We start from the raw sequence: 22,387 nt of genomic DNA, 5'->3' as shown, positions 1-22,387 counted from the left end.
AGCTTTTTAAAGTAGCTGTACTATGAAATTGTGAATTCAAACTAGAGGAAGAATACTGGGAAATAATGCACAATTTTAATATCAAATTGATTGCAATATTTATTAAAACCTGTTCCCATTGTTTACTTCTATTTTAGATTACACATTATGCATTTAGTATTTTCTAACGCTAATATCTTTTTGTGGTCAATTAATAAAAATGGAAGCCTGTCCTTAAAATATTACCTCACTGTAGGTAACCATCAGAAAAGCATACTGTATAAAGGTATTTAAGAGTGTTTCCAAATCCATAGGTGACCAGATGATAAAATTCTGCTACAGCAAAAAAAGTTCATGTTTGGTTTCCTGATGATGCAGTGACCACAGCCTATTACATCTGCTTTTTTAAAAAAGGAAAGAAAACTTAACCCATACCTGCATTTGAAATTATTACTTTTATATGTGAGAATTTCCTCATGTGTAATACAACTACATTAATGCAGTAATACAAGTAAAAAGAGAGGACCTTCAATATTTACCCTAATATCCTTAAGAGATCTCTTACACACTTCACTGCGATAATGCCAAAGCTCCCTTGTGTCTGCTGCAATCCCAGCTGCAGGAATGCCCACAACCACTTCACACAACCCCATCTCATCAATTCATCCTACACAAACCCAGCAGCTCCTTCTTGCATCATCAATGTGCTGCAAGCACAGGTCCAGATCTCCGCCACAAAGCTTTAAGTATACTCTACAGTCTGCAAGTATTATACCAAAATCTCTTCATTCCCATCCCATATTACTGGTTTTACATAAAAAATCAGCATATAGTTCATCTGGCTTGAAAATTAGTTTTCTGCTTACTGGTCAGCTAGCACAGAAGCACAGATTAGCAAGCAAACAGTAAGACAAACTAATTAGAAGTAATATTCTATATTTCATGTGTTTGTTTCCAAAACTGCCATGTATTTGACATCTAAATATCATGGCTTTTTTTCCCCCCTCTAGTTAAAACTATTCTAAATTTCATAAAATTATTCTTTATTCCTTAGAGAAAACCAGCCATACCTAGTGTTTCCATTTATGTTTTAGTAGCTGCTTTGCTCTCCTTTGTTCAGGACAGACAGGTTTCATAAATTCGTGGCAAAATCCCTATCACAGCCATAATCAGTGTTTTTATAAACTGTATCTCTAAATCACACTTTCTGAGAAAGTACCTTCTGAATGATGAAAGATTTGAAATTGCCTGATTTTAGAACGAGCTGATAAGAGGAGATTTCCCCAACCTGGCTAAGATGATATATTGGCAGTTACAAATGCAACGTAAGATAACTCATACTGTTAAACATACTGGGGCAGACCTCTCCCCTAGTCCTTCTACACAGCTTGTATTGCTATTTTTGTTGCTAGTCTGTTGGATAAGCAAGTTCTAAGCATGTGTAAATCCAGGAAAAATCCATTCCCACATCCATCTCCACACAGGCCAAGACAGAAGGGGACCATTACGACCATCTGGTATGGCATAATTCATAATATCATTCAGTGAGCTCAGCCTAGAGAGTTACTTGAACATTTTGGGGCACACAGATTTAGGTGGGAAACAAGGATGGAGTAACAGCTGCATGACAGCTCCTTGATGAAATAACTCCATTCTTGTATTTCAGATTACAATAATAAATTCTGGCTGGTCTGCTACTGAACAGGATATAAAATCCTTTATAGTGTTTATGTCTAGCTTCTTGTACACTTCCCAGCTTTCCAGAGCTCTACACTTTCCATGCACTTTTTAACATAAGAGGGTAAAATAACGATTACAATATGCAAACCAGAATTTTCTTTTAAATCAGACGTAGAAATAAATATGAAAAAACTTGCCTCAGGCACACTTCATTTTTTACTAACAGTTTAACTAGTGGTAGTGTAGTGATACACTGAGGATAATTGCAACAGCTTTTTAACATTGGGAACCAACTTGTTAAGTTACTTTTCCTAGTTGCTTACAGAAAAACTCGGTAGATCAAATTCTTAAACAGGAGTTTCACAGCTTCAAAGCTAGCAAAATGCAGCTTAATCCAGTAAACAAGAAACAGAATACTTTTCCTTTTATAACTGCTTACAGCTTACATAGTGTCTGGTACCAGTGCTTTTGAACATGAGCTGGTCAAGCCACTCAGAGGGAAGGATATACCTGAAACCCAACCTCCTTGGGAAGGCAAGAATGGAGTCATACAATCACATCCCATTATGTCAGAACACATATGGCATCCACTAGTACTAACAGGGCACTGAAGTCCCCACTGCACTCCCCAGTAAATCTGCACATGGAGATTATACTGAAAATCCATTTAATCATCATCTTCTACCAGAATAGGAACCATTCATTAAAATAAAATAGGCCAAAGAAAAACCAAAACCACACAAAAACATCAAACAAACAAACAAAAACCACAGGAAAAAAAATCCAGCTGTGTCTTGTATGTCAGAGATACAAATGCATGCTCAGAAGTGCAGTGGCAGTATCACAGCAGTGGACTGTTCCATCACTAAATCAAGGAGGGCCAAGCAAATCAGGTTTTTCAGAAGCAAACAGAATAATTAGCCAAGATATTCACAGATAAAGAGTGGAGAAAGGAGGAAAAGAAATTCCTCAGGACTTTCATCCTTGACAATATGAGAAGATTTCATAAGAAACTTGGACTAGAAGGCAACTTGGTTTATTTGTGATTTTTATCAGTGCGTGAAGAATACAATGAAGACAGCGACCATCAAGCAGGCAGATTTCATCAGTCTAGAAAAATGAGTAGGTCAAATTGCAGAGAAAATGCAAACCTAAAAAGGAACAGAAAAGAATTCAGATGAACTAGTAGTTTTCATACAGAAATTTCACTATGATAATTTGCAGTTCTGCCCTTGATGAAAACAAAGAGTAGGCAATACAGTGAGAGATCAACTGAGCTTTGTTGAGCTCAAACAGAAAGATCAGAATACAAAGTGAAAATTAGTTCTGATTTCTACTGAAAAGTCTAAAGGAACACAGCATGCAGGGACACAGTCAGAAAAGTGTCAAGTGCAGGATGAGACAACAGGGAAGGGATGCCAGTGATAACAAGAGACTGCTCTGCAAACATTACTATAAGAAACACTTAAGAATGTGGTCTTGGCTTGTTACTCAACAGATAAGTAAAATTATATGCATATATATGCAGAGTATGAATTAATTGTACGTGTTTATTGCTTTGTTTTGGTTTTTTTTTTGCACTAACTTTTCATCATTAATATCACTTGAAAGCTGCAGTTACTATTCCTTTTAGCTTACTGCCTCTAAATCATCTGGGCAATACCTCTGTCATTTTAAAAAGATTGTAATTCTTTGCTGATATTATCATCAGCAATATCAAGTGTCAGATAATGTATCAATGTAGTCAACAGGCTGCTGAGTGAACAGTGTATGAGAGAGAGCTACATGAACCAGGTCATAGCATACAAGTGTACCTGAAGGTGCAGAGGCTCCTGGGACAACGCTGAAGGTAAACTTGGTGAAGTGCATTTCCCTCCTATCTGTGTGACAAAGCTGTGCTCTCGAATGGAACTAACCAACTTCCAAAAAAGCCCAGGGCGAATGCACATACAGTGTGCAGAGACAGGAGACCAAGCCCTGCAATAAAAGGGGAAATGCATCAAATGACAAGATGTATCCTCACTGCCAAGAGCTAGGAGGGAATAAGGAAATGACAGATGGATAAAGAGACAAAGGTTAGCAACTATCTTTGAAAATAGGGTTAAAGGGAAAAAAAAAGCACAGAAGACTTGCAGACCACTCGGTCTATAAAAATACAGGAATAAATAAGTAATATTTAAGCACTTGGGAAAGAGCAGAAAGATTACCAGTACCCAAGATGTATCAGCAGTACGTCATAGGCAGTGTAATTTACTGCTGGGATGCAGTAACAGGTCTCATGGAAGGATGAAAAGCAATCACTGCTATATTTTGGTATACAGCTCTTGTTATCATCTCACATAACATTCTCACAAGCTCCCAGTGAATAAACGAGTTAGAAGAAATAAGCACCAGTTGAATGTGAAACTGCAAAGCTGAACTCAGGGCAGTTACACACAAAACAGAAGGAAACACTGACTCATGTTTCACAGGATTTTGTCCTGCATCTGATGCTATTCAGTACTTTCATTAATAACTCAGCAGAATTGAGTATATACTTACTGAACATTCAGAGGCATAAAGTTAAGCATATTAAAACCTCATCAAAAGAACAAGACTTCAATTCAAAACAATATTGCCTGGAGAAAGGACACGAAGAATTTGAATAAGGAATGGTCAGAAGTTCTTTGCTGCAGCAAGAACAATTATCTGAACCCACAGAGAATGGGAAACAACTGATTAGGGTTCTTCAGAAAGTCATCTGGGATCACACTGGATCACAAACCAAACACAACAACAACATGTTGTTGCATTAAAGTCATCATTGCAGTGGGATACATTATTCTAGTAACATGGATGGGGAAACAGGAAAAAGCAGAATGAGAATATGAAATCTCCACAGAAAGAAACATTTAAAAGCAAGCAAAACTCTAGTCATTCTCTTTTTGGATGTTTCAGCCACAGTCCTTCCAGCCTAACATTTCTATGATCCTATTCTGCTGGCAAAGCACAAGGAAGCAAAGCCGATGCTACGTTAGCTTTTGGAATTAGTAATTCTGCTGGTACATAAAATATCTTCTGCTTATTAATCTAATAAAAGTAACAAATCAAGAAGAAAATTGTGATTTTCCTCCAACACTGTATTATAAAAGAGAGAGAGGCAATAAGCAGAAATAAATCAGTTGTGAAATAGTAGAGATCTGCCCAAGTTACCACCTGCAGATACTGCCTTGCAAATCCATACAGAAATGTTCCCTATGCATTAAGTGCACATGTAAGTATGTTTTACCTTAGCTGCCAATACAGTAGCACATTCTTCTCTTTGAGCCTCTCGTGTATTTTAAATTGTTTTATTTCTTACTTAGCTAAGTTTTATGCACTTTCATTTACTGCCTTTTTCCATCCAAATGCTGTCTGACATAAATCCAAGCTAAAAGGTCCTTGATTCAAATGACAAAACATTTCACAATAACTTTTACATAGGTTTGTTTTTTTTTAATTCCATGTTGAAGCCTCGACTACTAGAATAGGTAATATAGACATACCTGAATTAGCATTTTCAGTTTTGTAAAATATTGCTGAGATACTCCAGAGTGCTACTATGAAAAATCACTATTTCTGAAATGCGATATATGCATTTAGTGTAGTTTAAAAAAAGAAAGAAAATAAATTATTTGAAAATAACTCCCTCGAGGACAGAAAAATGTACTCCTCCAGGAAAAAGTCTTTACTGATCATCTACATGTTTTACTACCTGAATACAACAAAGCAGGCCTTGTTTCTTGTAAAAATGTGACTAAGTCAAGAACATAATGCAGCCTGGCATTGTACAGGAGTCAGTAAAATACTATTTTTAGAGTCCTTTAATGGCTACTTCTTTTATCATTAAATACAAGGAAACACTCTCCACAAAGCTCTGTGTAAGCATTCAATGATTTTCTATTAAGTGGCAAATGATGTAGCTGATTTATTGCCTTAAGACAGAGACAGATAAATGCTAGGGCAGGAGACAATTACTGGGCACTAACATTACTTTTCAAGACAGAAAGATAATTTGTTAACAATTTTTAAAGTATATTATTCGCAACTAACAACAAATTTTCAAACACTTAACTGCACAGAAGGACCACAGAAGCATGTAATGAAGATACATCAAAAGCCACCCATGCAGCCTTTCTGGTGGAAAAAGTGACACTTCTATTTCAAAGTCATCTACACTACACTGATCAACTACACTACAAGTACATAACTTGAACAACATACACTACAACTACAAGTATCTCTGCAGTCGCAAAACACAATTAATTAGATGTCTAATAATCCTAGATAGAAAGCCCTTCTCTCAAGTATTTTTCTTTTAAGTATGAGGTGTTCTGTGATAAAAATTTAGAATTCTCACAATTCCTTTCCAATTAAACATTCTAATTAAAACACTAGGAATGAGTGGTCTTTAAACTGCCTAAACCTTGAAAGATCCTTCAGAGAAACTGAAGGCTGTGAAGGAATCCCAAGAGGATCATTTCAAATTCCCATGTGTGAAGGCACTACAGCTAGTTCGTTGAAGTATATTAACACAAACATATGAATTGTCTTGGTGGTCTAGTGATCAAAAACATGAAGGAGCTGATGATGAAAAGCAAAGGTACAAGCTGTTCACAGATGAGACTTTAGACAAGTTACCAAAGACTGAAGACAGAATCTCTCCTAGCACAGTGTAAAAAGCAATGTAGGAAAACATTATAGCAAATGGACTGAGAGGAAGAATACAGACTGTATAGCAGTCAGGATACTAAAAATGGGACCTCATCTGAAATCCTCTTCTGAAAGGAGTTATTGCTTAGTAAGAAAATATGAAAAAAGTGCCCTCATTTTGTAAACAACTTCAGGACTCAAGAGTCCCTGTCTTTTCCTTTCCAGGAGTCATCATCAACTTGTGTGCACTGGTTTTGCTTAGGATAGAATTACTTTTCTTCCCAGCAGCAAGTATGGGGTTTGCATTTTGAATTTGTGTTAGAAACAGTGCTGAGTTATCAGCACTGATAAGGATGTTTTTGTTATTTCTGGACAGTGCTTACACAGAGCCAAGGCCTTTCCTGCTCTGCATCCCACCCCACCAGTGAGGAGCCTGCAGGTGAAAGGAACTGTGGGGGGACACATCTGGGACAGCTGACCCCAACTGACCACATGGATATCCCAGATCATTTGGCTTCATGCTCAGCACACACAGCTGGAGAAAGAAAAGAGGAAAGTATAGGGGGGGACACGCATTTGGAGTGATGGCATTTGTCTTCCCAAGTCACTGTTACATGTGATGGAGGCCCTGCTTTCCTGGGGATGGCTGAACATCTGTCTGTCCATGGTGAATGAATTCCTTGCTTTGCTTGTGCATGTGGCTTTTTCTTTCCCTATTAAACTCCCTTTATCTCAACTCATGAGTTTTCTCACTTTTACTCTTCTGATTTTCTCCCCCATCCCACTATGGGGGCAGTGAGTGAGTGGCTCTGTAGGGCTGAGCTGCCAGCTGGGGTTAAAACTATGAGAAAAATTCCTTATCACAGAAGGCAAAAACCCTACATGTAAGAGAAAGGAAATAAATCCCAATAAACAAGAGAGGATAAAGGTGCAGTGGCCTGTAAGTCAGCAAGCTTAGATCATTACATCAAGAATTTCCTGTGTCTTGCCACTTAGATATTTTGTAGGTAATAACCAAATCAAGAAGAAAGAAGGTGAATAAGTAATTACTAAGTCAGTTTAGGTATTTCAGTTAAGTAGTTAAAGTTTGATAAAATAGGTCAGGGTCTTGGTTTCAAATAACCAATCTGCCAACTGACTTTCTCACTGCTAAGAATTTTCCTCTAAAAATGAATTAAAGACATACCCTCTTTAGCAGGATATTTTGTGTATGCCAAAAATAAAAACTCCATTATTAAAGAATTCATAGTCTTCAAAGGTAAGGTCAAAGAAGCAATCAAGAACCTGGCTGTACCACATTATGAAGAAGTTTTAAAAGGCACACAATAATACAACTTGGTAACTCAAAAGCTCGATTTCACCAATGCGAGCTATAATTGGGAAAAAACCCAGCAGAACTGACAAAATATAGAGTAGTAATTTTGTTCATGAAATTTGACATCTTCTACATAAATTTCAGCACAGCTTTTTAATATTAAATTTTTCAAAAACTGTCCCCATTACTTAATTATTGAAGAGTTGTTAAAAAATTATTGAGTGAGGCATTTGCTAAGACTGCAAGACTGACAGCACAGAGGCTACAATACTCTTTGCATCCATGAAGTGGAAGAGCACAAGTAATCATTTGACATTTTTATGTCAAATTATACATAAACAATTTAAGTTTGACCACTAAGAACAGAATCAAGTGCAATCACAAATGAGATCTGCAGGACTATTTTGTGGTTTAATAAAGGAAATGACACTTCTTTCCTCTCCTTAATGAAGACTTGGGTGGGGGGGGAGAGGAAGGTGAAAAGCACTGAGATTACCTTGTTGCAACATGTTTACAAAAAGAATATTAAAAATTTCTGGAAATCAAAATAACCTGGACTCATTTTTACTCTAATCACTTCCATTTTAAGCACACTACGGTTAATAAAACACAAACACAACGCAAAATTTAATTGCTACTGACTGCTCTTACTGGAATTATTTGCAGTTTCTCAACCTCTGTGTGCACACAGTTTTCATACAGTACACCCAGTTTTGTCAGTAATAAATTGCTGGCTCCACCTAGTGTTGTTCATGCCCTATTCCAACAGCCATTGAAAAGCAGAGAGCCAGTCACAACATGGAGCTGTACATACATTGCTTCTGTTTGCCCCCTGGAAAAGAATCCCTCATCCACCTCACATGCAGTGCTGTGAAAACCCCGAGCAGCTTTTTCACCAGCACTGACTAAAGAGCTCCCACAGCCTCTCACATATAAAAGAAGCCATCTTTTTGTTTTGTTTTCAAAATAACAAAATACTGCCTTAAAACTCTTGTGGAGACAAACAAAGGGTGCCAGAAGTCTTCTGATAACTTATCAGACAGAACACACTTGATTCCACTGGTGAGGTAGTATTGCTGTCACTGTGACAGACCCTTTCAGGATTAGAGCTGTTTCTCAGAAAAACTGTTCCTCCAACATGGACTGAGCCTAAGAAATAGCAGAAGGCTTGTCTATTCTCTTTGTCCTTTTCTGGGGAAAGAATATCTCTCTGGATAGCAATTCTGTTTGGTATCTAGGAAGCTTTTAACCCAACATGATTTTAGGCTGCATTTTATCTACCTTGATTGAATCAACAGCTCAGCTTTAGTCAGGGCTGTGTCAGAACCGGAAAGCAGACAGGGTTGATTTACCCGGTTTGCATGTAACAAAGTTTCACTACAAAGTGAATTTTACATTTCTGAAATGCTACCATGATTTCTACTCAGTTCACCAAAATACAAGCTGCACTAACGTTTAGATCTTATGATAACTTGATTTAGTATCTGCAGACCTGAAGATACTATTTTTTCTTACAAACATCAACACATAAATTTGTATTTTAATCTTCTAAAAATCCTACTACTAATGTTACCAACAAGTAAACAGATACAGAAGCTTTGAATGCTTCCTAGTGGTAAAAGAGAATCAAAACTTTCTTCACACAATAATAACTACCAGAGCTGAAGCCTACAGTTTTTGTCACAGAAAAACAAATCTTGTCTGCTGTCCCCTGACACCATCTCCCCACTGGTGCCCTTCATGTGGAATTCACATTCCAGAGCCTGAAGAGTTTGAATCATTGTCCTCCAGGACTTGCTGAGGCTACTGACTTTATACTTTGGCATGGCAGGTGGGTTTAGTATCACAGAGTAAAAGGGAAAACCTGGATTTCCCTGCTCTCTCAAGAACGCCTTCAGAAACTTACTCTGCAGGTCCTTAAAAAGTGTGGGACTTGGACTGCCAGGCTGTTTTCTTTCAGAACTCACTCCTAAGAGCCAGAAATCATCTTCAGATTCCGAGTCTCATTTTATTCAGGCACTCTGTTTTTTTGTGACAGCATTATTCTTCCATCTTATAGTGGTTTACAGTAAGCCAATTAATAACAGTCTCTGTTTTGGTTTTAATCATTATGCTTGTGGTTTTAAAGGTGTTCACTTTATAAGCATTAAGATAAATAAATAATAGATAAACCCATTTAAACACAGTGCACACTTACCTGTAAGCATTAATATAATCCTTTCTGTGTTGTAGAAGAAAATCTTTCAGCTTTCCAATATGAGAAATCTAAATGAATAGAAATCATAATTAAATTTCAGATAACTGATAATTTTATGTTTGAAGTTCAGTATTCCACACTTCAAACACGAATTCATAAATTTCTTATTCTATAATTAAATAGAATAATAAAATTTACTCTTTTATACTCGGATTTTCACATTTTCCAAGCAGTCAATACATAAAAAGTTATCTAAAAAAGGTCTGTACGAAGGTCCAGCTTGGAGAACTGTAGCAAAAGCATGTCTTCTTCCCAGAAAGCATAAACTAAACAGTAAATATAACTACAGTATTCAAAATGAAAAATATTAAAAGTGGTAACACAAAGTATTATCTAAATTATCAATCCAGAATTTAATTACTCCAGAATTTAATGTACACTTTGGAAATAAATTCATTTTGGAAGACCACACAAGAAATTTTTCAACTCTTTACTCATCAGATATATATATTCAAGTTCAGCTGTCAAAACTTGTATGGCAAGGTAGTCTTGTTTCTACTTTTGCCATAATACAGTGACCAGTTTGTGCCCAAACTAAAGTAGTATCTCTAATACATAATAATAATTAGTAAACTTTGCCGGATCATACATCCCAATCAAACTTCCATTTCTGAATTTCCACCTCAGTCTCGATAACTTTTACTATAAATCACTTTATTTTCTTTTTTAAGAGATTGTTACAATGATCCTTTAGAAAAATAATCTGAAACAACTTTTGCAAACTTCAGTCTGATTTAAAAGATTTGGTGTAGCATAAAATGCTGTTTATTTTAGAAAATGGAAGAACTACAGAAGTGTAGCTTAATTCACCAGAGAAATGAGAAGACATGGTGAGGAGGGGGAAAATGGAAAAGAATTCTCTACATTAGCAGTATATATTTTCCAAAGCAACTTTTAAAACTATATTCTCAAATATTAGTTATTAATTCTATGTAAACAAAGCATGCAAGGAATTTTACAAAACAAATGGTGTTTTCATTTACAATAAATGCCGTTTACTCCGTGTATCTGGGAAAAAGTATCAGAAACTGTTCAAGTCTTAAAATCCCATTTTCATGCAAATGATCTTTGCAATTAAATAAACTAAAAAAAAAAAAAAACACACCGAAGAACACAGAATAGTTTGGACAAATAGAAGATTAATTCCCCCAATTATTTTTTTTCAAAAGCAGCTATTTGAAAAAAATGGAAGGAATAAAACGTACTGCATAAAATCACAGTAATTTGTACAACTCAAGATAAGTGCTCCCTTGTGCAAATAAAAAACCCCTCCATTTCTTTATTATTATTATTTGCTCTGTTTCAGTTTTACTATTATTCATCATATTGGATAAGGATTTTCCCAGTTCTCCTGTTTTAAGTTTTCTGTGTGATTAACACAGGAAATTTCATCCCATTCATAGCAGACTGAGGCCTGTCAGTACCTTCAGGAGTTTCCCAAAGTGGGTTAGCACCATTATACACAGCAAGGGAAATACTGCGATTGCTGCAAGACCAATGAGGCACAAATAATAAGCTAAATCGTTCTACAGATCTTCCTTCTCATCGCCACTTGAACTTATTATTTGTACAGATATTGTATAATCTCTTTCTCAGCTCAGACTTGGTATGTCATCAAATTTGCTGAATAGATAAACCACGCTTGACTATGAAAGCAAAACATCTAAAACAGTCATACAGTGTTCCAGTGGAACAATAATACTTAATAGGCAGAAAGAAAGTACTACAGACAACAAAACAAATGTAAAATAAGAAACATTCCAAAGCATTTACATTAATGCATGAGCACCAAACTAGAATATAGATAAGCAAAATTTTGTAAGAAATAAATCTTAATATTACTGCAATAGGTACAATTTAGGAGTGATTAACAAGCAGAAAGAATCAGAATGACAAGCAAGTGCACTGTCTTACAGTAATTAATTCATCTAGTCACAAAGAGCATTCTATTTAGGCTAAAATTGTCATCATGAGTTTGAATTGCACTGACCCCACTTTGCCTCTCCTTCATTTGTAAAGCTATTTTCATGAATTTAGAATGACACCATTATGCCCATACTCACGTCAAGCTCTTAGTTCCCAAGATTTGCATCAGAAGTGAGACTTCTTGTTTTAGTTTCCCTTAAATTCTAACAGCATCTTCTAGAATCCTGCACTGCCGATATTTCTTTCACTTTTTGTTACCATGTACTACTGGCATAGCTTTGAATTCAATTTGTCATAACCATATGAGCAAAATTAACTTTTTTTATTAAAAAGAAGGTTTCACTACTATTAAAGGGAGGGAATGTTAATTTTATTTTAAAAACTGATTGGTTTTCTGTATGATGCTTCACTTTTTGCAGACACAAAATATCCCTCATTATACAAACACAAATCTTGAAGATATTGCCAGGGTCATCAACTTGCAATTATTTGGTTTTATCAGAGGCCCACTATATACTCTTTACAAAGTTATCAACTCCAGCCTAAAGGGAATAAAGCTTCTCCCTATTACTAGTGAGTGGCTTTATTAGAATCCTATTGCTCTTATTACTGTCAAATTATTGCCCAGTTTCCAGGTTTATTGATTACCAACTTCTATACTCTTCTTGCTTCAGAATGGTCCATTCCCTTAAAAGTTCTGCTTCCCTGCATGTCTGACTGTCAGAAATTCTATCTATCTATCTATCTATCTATCTATCTATCTATCTATCTATCTATCTATCTTTTGTAGCCCAGATAAATAACCCCAAACTTTTATTTCCTTCTCACAAAACAGTTCTGAAGTTGTGGAACCCACAGCTTTTCTCTGCATTTGTTCCAGTTTGTATTCATACATTTCCAATGCAAATGACTAGAAAGGCATTCATTCACTGATGTTGGTTACTTTGTAACTACTTCTGCTGGGAACACCTTTTTTCTACTATTTTTTCTAGGTCTCAGTATGTATCTTGCTTTTACCCCACTGGTCCATTTTTTTTTCCTTATTAATTTAGTCTAGAGTCCATGAGTAAACCATTCCTCATCTATACTCCAATTGCATGACAAATCCACACATTTGCTAAATTTATTTTCATTAAAATAGCTAAAGAGTATTTTAACTTTAGGAGGGTTTTAATACCATTAGCAACTCATTGAGAATTTGGCCAAACCTAACTTTATCTCTGTAGAAAAAGTCTTCCCTTCTGCCAGAGTTTTGTTGGCCAGGTCCATCTTTCTCATCCTGCTTTCCACTGCCTCTAGAATAATTTTTTGTATCTTCTCTAATTAATCTTTCAAGCAGATCTAGTAGAATTTTAAATCCCACTTGCATTTCAGCACACCCATTTTTCCACTCCATTTACCCATCCATCATAACTGCAGCTTCCAATTTGCTCGACATGCCTGTTTTCAAAACCTTTAAACCACCAGTTGACACAGGTGTCAAAAGGATAGATGAGCGCAATTTGAAGAAGCACAAACACATCTGAGTATTACCCTCTCATCATGGTTCTCATTCTTTGCATCTGGAAATTGACTTTCTTTTTCTCCATAAGTCTGGAGCAGAGAAATAAGCCTTTCTTTCAACCCTGAAATAAAGAAATTATTTCCTTTCTCTCTCTCCCACCCCTGCAGAGAGGGGAGGGCTTAGAGAAAAGCCCTTCATAGTCGCAGCACTCTCGCACTACATAACAACCAAACATCTTACAGGGAAGAACAGTGCTGAATTTCCAGATAACTGACATTTCTAAGGGAATCGGGGGAATAAAACACCTTTCTTCACAATATTGTAAGCACCAGTTATATCATTACAGCAACAGCATCTTCTTGAGCAGAAGTTCACTACCAGAATACAGTGGGTTATGCTCCTTCTAACAATGAAGACCACTCAGGAAATTCCAGGCTCTGCCTCTTCCCATTCCCACTGACACTCCCTTGAGGGTCAGTATCACATCCCAAAACACTGAAATTACTTTTTTTTTAATGACTATTCTGGAAAGAATTGGTTTCTTTCATTTCAGCTCCACAAATACCTGTATTAGCGGCAGTAAGGCACCACCAAGGGAGGGCAGGAGCTGAAAAGTGCCAGTAGGGAACTTTCTACAAGATGCATCCGCCATGAATGGATAAAGGTAAGTTTAACTACAACCTAAAAATTCAACATGATAACCTCCTAGGCTCAGGTACTGAATCTGGAGACTACAGGTGTTATTTAAAAACTCCCAAGTGTAGTTCTGATCATGAAAACCCAAGTGATTCTCTACAGTGAAGCAGCAGCAGTTTGCCACTATGTAGCAAACAAAAGCATCAACATCATCTAAGTGAAAAACACTATAAATTCACATTAAAGCCTGTAACATAATTTTCAAAGTTACTTTAGGTTCCAGTTTGCACTTGATCCTCACTGTAACCTCTCTCTTTAAGTCATATATCTGTGTTTTATTGCCATCACAGATTTTTTAAACAACTCTTACTAAATTATAAAAGCAATTATTGCATCTAATGCAGGTCCAACACAAAAGGAAGCTGTGAATAGATGCCATCTGCTACCACAGGTGGCATGCATAGCTCTATTTATACTTGGGGTCTGCACCAGAAATGGTAGACGTTCTTCTGTTTAGAGATTTCTCTAATGATTTCAGAGCAGGCTAAGTTATTTTAAAAGACAAGAAACAGGAAAGCATTGCCTCCAAAGCAGCATCTTGATGAGATGCTGAGACTTTAGAACGAAGACGCTGACTACGCTTCCTTCAGTCGCTCAGCAATACATACGGCATTTCTTTCCACTCCCAACAAAGAATTGATCACTCATGAAACAGTAGGTTCCAATTTGCATGCATTTAACCCACTGCAAGGAGCAGCAGCATTGTTTACGATTAAAATGATTGGAGTAGGTTCCCGTGACATATTGTAGAGAGAATTCAGCCGTGCTGAATAGTCATTTTCACTGAACAAATATAGCGTTTTATCAAATTTACTCCTCCATCGGAACAATGCGCAGCTATTTCCCACCGTATAAAATTGACTGTTACACTTCGCGCTGTATTGCCGCTCTGAATTTTTTAAAAGGTGTACTTTGTTAAAAGAAACTTTAAAAATTACTTAAAACCAAAACATAATAGAAAGGCTTTTGTAAATGTTGTGAGAGACATGGTATTTACTGTTGATTCAGCACCACTAACACTCACCGCTGACTATGGTGCCACAGTAACCCTAAAAACAGAGGGGCAAAAAACCCTAAACAAAATTTTACATTTAATTCTCCAATATGTTTGAAAAACATTATCTCCAATGTCTTACCCAAATAGATTCCATCTATAGCTTTATGGAAAGGTGACTATATTCTACAAGCCCCTTTGCAAAAAGTGGAAAGCTTAAGATTGTTATAATATTAATATCTAGACACCTCTCATGTTTCCAATTCTAAACATATAGTCAAGCCAAACATACCCATTGCCTATTTCAAGGGAAATTCTGGATTTCAGTAAGACATCAGCTTATGAACAGGAACTGCATATTTGTGACCAAAAAAAGTACAATCTCAGTACTAGGAGGAGATACAGTAATTAGTGTAAGAACATAAACTTGTTTTTCCAATGTCTAAATCTTATTGACAAAAAATTAAAAAAAAAAAAAAAAAAGAAAAAAGAAAAAAGAAAAAAGGAAATTTTCCATGATTAGTGCACGTAACAAAGGTGTTTTCAGAAGTCTGCAGTAAAACCCAAACAGAATAGATACTATAAATACAAGCACAATTTATATTAAATAAATCTTAAAATAAAAGATTTGGCTCTCACCTAAACTATCACAGCTGAAAATAGTTAGAAATGTTTTGATGCAGAAATACTCCTACAGAGAACTTTCCCAGCACAAACTACCTTTGATTAGATATATGAACTTTTTAAAAATACAGGACAGGCCAGGTTCCACACTGCTATATTTTACCTATGTTATTTTTTAAACACCGTCAGGCCATTGAATCAACACAGGCTCTTGCTTAATGTTGCTAAGAACTGACAACATTTTTGTATTTAAAGTACTGTTACTTGGATTCTACATTTCAGAACCGGAACCTTCAAAAGATATAATTCTCTGGTACAGTGACTAAACCAATTAAATTAAACCAAAGTTTGAATCGGGAGGCAGAACTCTGAATTTAACCGTGTGAAGGCTGCTGTTTAAAGGATTGTCTGGCGAGTTCCCAGCCCGCCAGGAGGTGGAGCTGTGCCCCCAGGATTGGCGCAGGGACACACCGGCGGCCTCCACACGTCAACCGGCCCGTTTGCAGCTGATTTGTCTCTTGAGGGGATACATTTGGTTTAGGTTTCCCCAGCAAACGTGAAAGTTTCTAAAATAGGTCACGCAGATCAATTGCTCTCGTAATCTGAGACCCAAAAGAGCAAATAATATCTAAACTGCGGCGTGGGGGTGGCCCGGAGCGAGGAGCAGGAGGCGAGGAGACAGCCAGCCTGGCTACCTCTAATCTCAGGAAAATTGTGACTTTGTTCAGTTTCTGCTTTACATCAGCATATACATTACGGCAACGGGCAGAGAAACATTTTTTTATTGCATTTTAGTCGTAGTCTTGCATTTGGAGCAAAGGAATTAACCAAGAATGGGGGGGTCAAGTTACCAAAATGTGTGGTATATGGGATAAGAACATTCAAAACTGAATTTATTCAATTAAAATTCAATTAAAAGCCATGAAAAGGAAGAGTGAGGCTACTTGAAACTTCAAGGTAAAGAAGCCTGTAACGGTAAAGATGGAACAAAATTGTAAAATATTTTTTAAAAAGTTTAGTATTATCAATGCTTTTCTAATTTAAAACAACACCATTTTTTTTAATATAAAATGAAAGTCAAATTTTAAGGAATCACCACGGAAGGTTCCATTAGTCATTGTGGAATATTGGAAGTTAAAACCTGTCTGCAGAATACCACAGGCAGTATTTGGTGCACATTAACAAAGTGATTAAGAAACCTTTAAACTGCAGTAAGAAGCAAAGCCAATTTCCTGATACCTGGTCTCGAGTAGAAAACACTTCATTTTGCTCAATATCCAACTGTCAAAAAGGAAAAAGTAAAGAGCACAGTCTTGTACATCAAAACAAACAAAAAAACCCGTAGTTGGCTCTAAACCTTTTTCTTTTTTTACTACTTGCTTTACTTAACATATTTTTATATGTACCTTCTGTGGTTCAAAAATTGCCTCAGTGATTTATGCTACTGTCAGATTACATTTAAATACTTTGTCTCCAAAGTGCACTTTAGATCTGCATTTGGTTTTTTTCTATTTTTTTATTCATTGTTAATTCCCCACAATGGAAAATTTGGTAGTCAATAACTCACTCTCAGCCTAAAAGCCTCACATTTCATTTTACTATGTTTTCCATAAAAATAATCCAGAGTTAGTGTAAGATTCAGTCAAATATAGAAAGAAAAAAATATTCCTGCAATTTTGTGACACAACTGCTAACATTTGACGTTCAAGACTCTTCTAACGAGAGACAAACAAAATCAAGATCCAAGAGCTCAAAAACTCAAAAACTCAGTTCTCTACAGACCACAACAAAGACTGAAAGTATCCAGTGTTATCACTGGATGAAGGTTTCACTGGAGTGTTATTTGGGGATAAGGCTGCTAAATGTTTTAAAAATGTGTATGGTACTGACAGCAAATTCCACCTGTACAGAAAAATTACTTTGAAGTCACTGGTTTTTTTGGCTTTTATTTTCTTCTTTTTTTTTTTTTTTTTTTTTTTTTTTTTAGGAAATTACCCTCAAATATATTGTATATCCTTAAAACTGGTTCTAACGCTTTGTACTTCAGGCATTTGTAAACAGAAAGGAAAAAAAAAGTTTTATTTTAAGGTAATAATTACTTACAAATACTGAATTTCAACTCTGAACCAGAAAAATATAAAACACATCAACTTTAATATAGAGGTCTGCATTAATTTTGTCACTGTTTCCTTTGCTCTTGTGGAACACACTGGTTTGACAGTATCACATTCAGAAGCACATCTTGGTATTCTGAAAGTGGTCTGTTGACAGTCAATAGGAACATGAGATGACCCGAAAAGATTAACAGTAGCCTTCTTACAATGTAGCATCATGCTAAATGGGTTTAGTAACTAGTTTTCATTTATTGTCAGTGGCAACAAATACTTTCAATTTTAAAAAAAGAAAGAGCACATCTGATTTTAATAAAATTTACTATTTCCCTTTTCCTTGTTTATTGTCCAACTCTAATCATAACTTTCTTTAACATTTATATTTTTACACAACCATCCAAAACCTCATGGACTAAAATATATACCCCACAACAATTGTGGGGAATGTTTTGGTTGAGAGATACAAGGAAATTGGTCAAAATACGTATTTGCAATAATTGGCCTTTACCACTGCTGTTGAAAATGCTCCATTTACAACCTTTCAGTAACTGCATTCAACATCGCTTGTGTCTTTCTGTAAGAGATATTTTCCTTGTCCCCTGTTCCCACAGTCTGAGCTCATTTTAGCACTACATTTTCTGGACTGAAAGATGTTCTACGATATAAAGAGAGATGTCCAGTCCCGTTTAACAGACACTCAGTAATAAATGGCTACTCTTTCTGACCATTATTATTAAATCTTTTGATTTTTCTGAAAGGCTTTTGCAGTGCAATCCGGAGAGTTCCATGTGCATGTGCCTCACTTTGGGAGTACGCTGAATCTGCTTCGGCGTAACCACTGCAGGGCACCGCAGGGGCTGAGCCCGGGGCCGGAACTCAGCCCGGGGCGACGGCTGAGCCTGGGACAAGAGCTGAACCGGGGGCCGGGGCTGAGCCTGGGACAAGAGCTGAACCGGGGGCCGGGGCTGAGCCTGGGACAAGAGCTGAACCGGGGGCCGGGGCTGAGCCTGGGACAAGAGCTGAACCGGGGGCTGGGGCTGAGCCCGGGACAAGAGCTGAACCGGGGGCTGGGGCTGAGCCCGGGACAAGAGCTGAACCGGGGGCTGGGGCTGAGCCCGGGACAAGAGCTGAAACGGGGGCCGAGGCTGAGCCCGGGGCAAGAGCTGAGCTCGGACAGGGGCCGGGGCCGAGCCGCCGCGCTCCCTGAAGCCGCAGCCAGCGCCTCGCCTCGCTCAGGCCCCGCCGTCCCTGTGCCAGGCCCTTCCCACTCAGAGCTCCACATTTTCGGTGTATTTACGTTCATACACCCATACTGACAGAGCATGAACGGATACAACACATATTCTGTTTCAAAACCCTACAACTCTTGTCAAATACTGTTTCAGAAGGACAAGCATTTTCCTGGATTTTCAGCACTGGTACTGCTACATCACTTAGCGCAAGAATACTTCTACTTATGTTTCAACACTTTAATTTGTATTATACAGACTGAACATTACTTTAGTGGTTGCTCCGGCATTTATACCAAGTAAGTTTCTCCTCCACTAAAACACCAAGAAAAACATCCAGTCAGAAATGAGATGGTTATTAATCCTCATGTAAAGAACATGTATAGATCAGGCACAAAAGTAATAAATAAATATACTGGAAATAAGCCAATTCTGTACACATTAAGGTTTTAATCCAAGTGCTTTATGGTACTGATTTATTTTAAAAATATGGATATTGATCTAATACCAATATCCAACTATGACAGACAAAAACTCTCTAACAGTATCAGCATAAGAATTAAGAGAAAGGGCCCTTTCTGCCCCTTCTTCTCATGTAACAGGAAACCCCAAGAGCTGGATCCTCGGCCCTAAATGGTGGGGACTTCCTGGGCCCCGGTAGGTGTAAGTTCTTCCATGGCTGACACAGAGTGATGCACTGAGAGAGGCATTCACATCCTCAGGAAACCCAGGCAGAGCTGCTCCATCAGGCATACACATCTCCTCTTCTGCCCCACCTCAAATGCTCTGCTTCACTGCCTTTTCTGAACAAGCCACTACTCCTTTGTTAGAGCACCCAGGAAATAGAACCATACAAAAAAATACCTCCTCCATCCCTGGGGAAAATAACTCTTGTCCACTACTCCTTATAACGGTAAACTGAGGTGAAGGGAGGAAAAAAAAAAAAAAAAAAAATCAATCTGTAATCCAAATATAATCCAATTCCCTTCATCCTGTCTCTTTCTGAGAAACGGGTGTCTTATAAATTGTTATCAAGGGAAACCATGACAGGTTCTCACAACAAGGGCTAGAAGTTTATCAGAGCATAAGTGGGATTAAAAGCATCATGGAACAAAGACACCTTGTCTTGTTCCCACTTGAGAATCTTCTGTCATGACCAAAGTCCAAGAGAATTTCTTCCTTTAGAGCAGATTGCCCTTCCCTATTTCCATTAAGGTCATTTCCAGTACCAAATGACCACTACACCCCCAAGGTACACATGAAGTGTCCAAAAAAAGTACCTCTGAAGCCCAGGATTTGCTCATCACAAAATGCTTTTCCATGCTGGTTTTCATCTGCCTAGGGGTATTTGACAGCTGTTTTGCCTATGAAAAAGATGTGCCACCATGGGGAGAATAATTTCTACCTGAAAAAATATAAAAATTTCTCTTTAGAAAGTGCTTGCAGAATTTGTGAGGGGAAAGTTTTAGCTGTAATTAAAAGGGAAATCAATGCTATTCTCTCACATCTGAGTAATACTGACAATCCAAACACATCATTTTTAATCACTGAAAGCAGAAATCTCTGACAAGATTTCAAGTTGTGAAGTAAAGCACTTTTCCTTCCTCACTTTTTCTCAGCCATGAATCTCAGTAGGATTTTTTAAACGTCCACTTCCTGTAATTTTGGCAATTTTAGAGTATAATTATTTTTACATTTTTATTATGCCTTTGGGGTATCATTACAAATATTTTTTAAGCATTTAAACTTAGAAAAATAAAATTAAGTAATAGCTTCTCTTGAGGAGAGACTGTCAGTCCTGTTTTGAATAAACAATCCCTTTTAAAGGCAATCTAGAGATTTATATCCACTGTAACCATAGAAATTAATCTAGAGTTTAAACAAAATAGAGTAAAACATAATTTATTTAATGAAAATCAGAACAGTGCTATTGCAAATGAAAGTTGGGTTTCTGGTTTTTTAATTCAACAGACAGTTTTGTATGCAATTTTAAGATTTTACTTGATGGGCTACTTCTTACAACTTAATCATATTCATTTAACCAATTTGAACAAAGTATTCAGATATCTGAGTTTTAATTTTACTTGATATAAATGCCAATCACTAAAAAAAAGAAGCTAAGGATTTTCAGATTTAAAAAGCTAAAATAAATATATGAAGCATTTTTAATGATAAGAGCAATCATGAGAAACTTCTTTGACATTGCAAGGCCAACAGGAACTCAGCCCAAAATTTTTTATGAGTTTCTCACAGAGAAAGTTTGGGAATAACAGAGAAGAATAAAAATGCACAAACTGGAAAGTGTTTTATATGTCAGCATAGCTAAAAAAAAAGCCCCGAAATAGTGGATCCTATAGACTAAGTATTTACAAATTTGCCTGAAACATTCAGCATGCTGACCCTCAACAATTGTGCTACATAAAGAAATTCAACGTTAAACTAATTAAGTATTTATACATTAGTTAAGTAAGAGTTAGAAGAGCAACAGCATTTGTTGTATTTTCAAAAACCAAGGAAAAGAAGTTCACATGAGGAAACACTGATGTGCTTTACAATGTAACATAAAAAACCAACCAACCGAGCAACCAACCAAACAAAAAACACAAAACAAACAACACAAAACCAAACCATAGCCTAAAATCTAGAAAAAAACTCACTTCACAATAGACTGAAATAGTTTCCTGTAGGAACATCTGTCATAGCCATGTAAAGTTGTGAAAAATACTGAAGTAACAGTAGAAGGATGATTGATCAAAAAATTACAGTTTAACAGATAATCTAATTCCTGTATGTTTTACAATAAACTATTCTGTGGCACTTTTGGTGGTTACATAACCTGTATGTAAGTCACCATGCAAGCCTTCCTTGACCATATCAATAGGAAATAATCAAACCATATCAGGAAAATAATAAAAATAAATAATGAAGTTCAGCTTTATTTACAACTAAACGGTGAACTCAATTATTCTGTTACACAACGAAAAAAACATTATCAAACAAAAGAAAGAAAAAAATTAAGCTGCTTAAAAGCTGAAAGTTTCTAGTAAGACTGTTCATAAGCCAGAGTACAAACTCTGAAAACCTCAAGAGATATAAACTTGTGGTCTCCTTCTCTTAACTCAGTCTGTAGGAGAGAATGATCTAGGAGAGCCAAACCAAGGCTCACATGGACATAGCAAAGCTTGGCTTGTAATAAAATGCCAAATGAGACTCATTGAACTGAACTTTGCAAGACCATGCAAGACACCTCAAAATACAAGTCTGTTTCTGTCTCCTAGTTAACTGACCTGCATCCTGTCATTGGCTACCATTCCCTGCAACACAGATAAACCTCTTTCAGAAATTAGTACTATCTCTAGAAAGTCTCAAATTCATAAGAACCCATAACTTCACGTAATAGG

At 36.7% G+C, this 22,387-nt stretch overlaps 1 protein-coding gene across 1 annotated transcript in view; it reads right to left on the bottom strand.

The window, feature by feature from the left end:
- Positions 1-22,387, bottom strand: part of STX18 (syntaxin 18) — a 59,935-nt gene that overhangs the window by 16,091 nt on the left and 21,457 nt on the right. Inside the window, exon 2 of the mRNA XM_083861811.1 lies at positions 9,843-9,910. Coding sequence (XP_083717937.1) covers positions 9,843-9,910 — 68 coding nt within the window. The remainder of the gene's footprint in view (positions 1-9,842; positions 9,911-22,387) is intronic.

Source organism: Zosterops lateralis (genome assembly GCF_965231275.1).
Source record: "Zosterops lateralis genome assembly, chromosome: 5".
Lineage (NCBI taxonomy): Eukaryota > Metazoa > Chordata > Aves > Passeriformes > Zosteropidae > Zosterops > Zosterops lateralis.
This window is presented reverse-complemented; position numbering and strand designations above follow the sequence as displayed.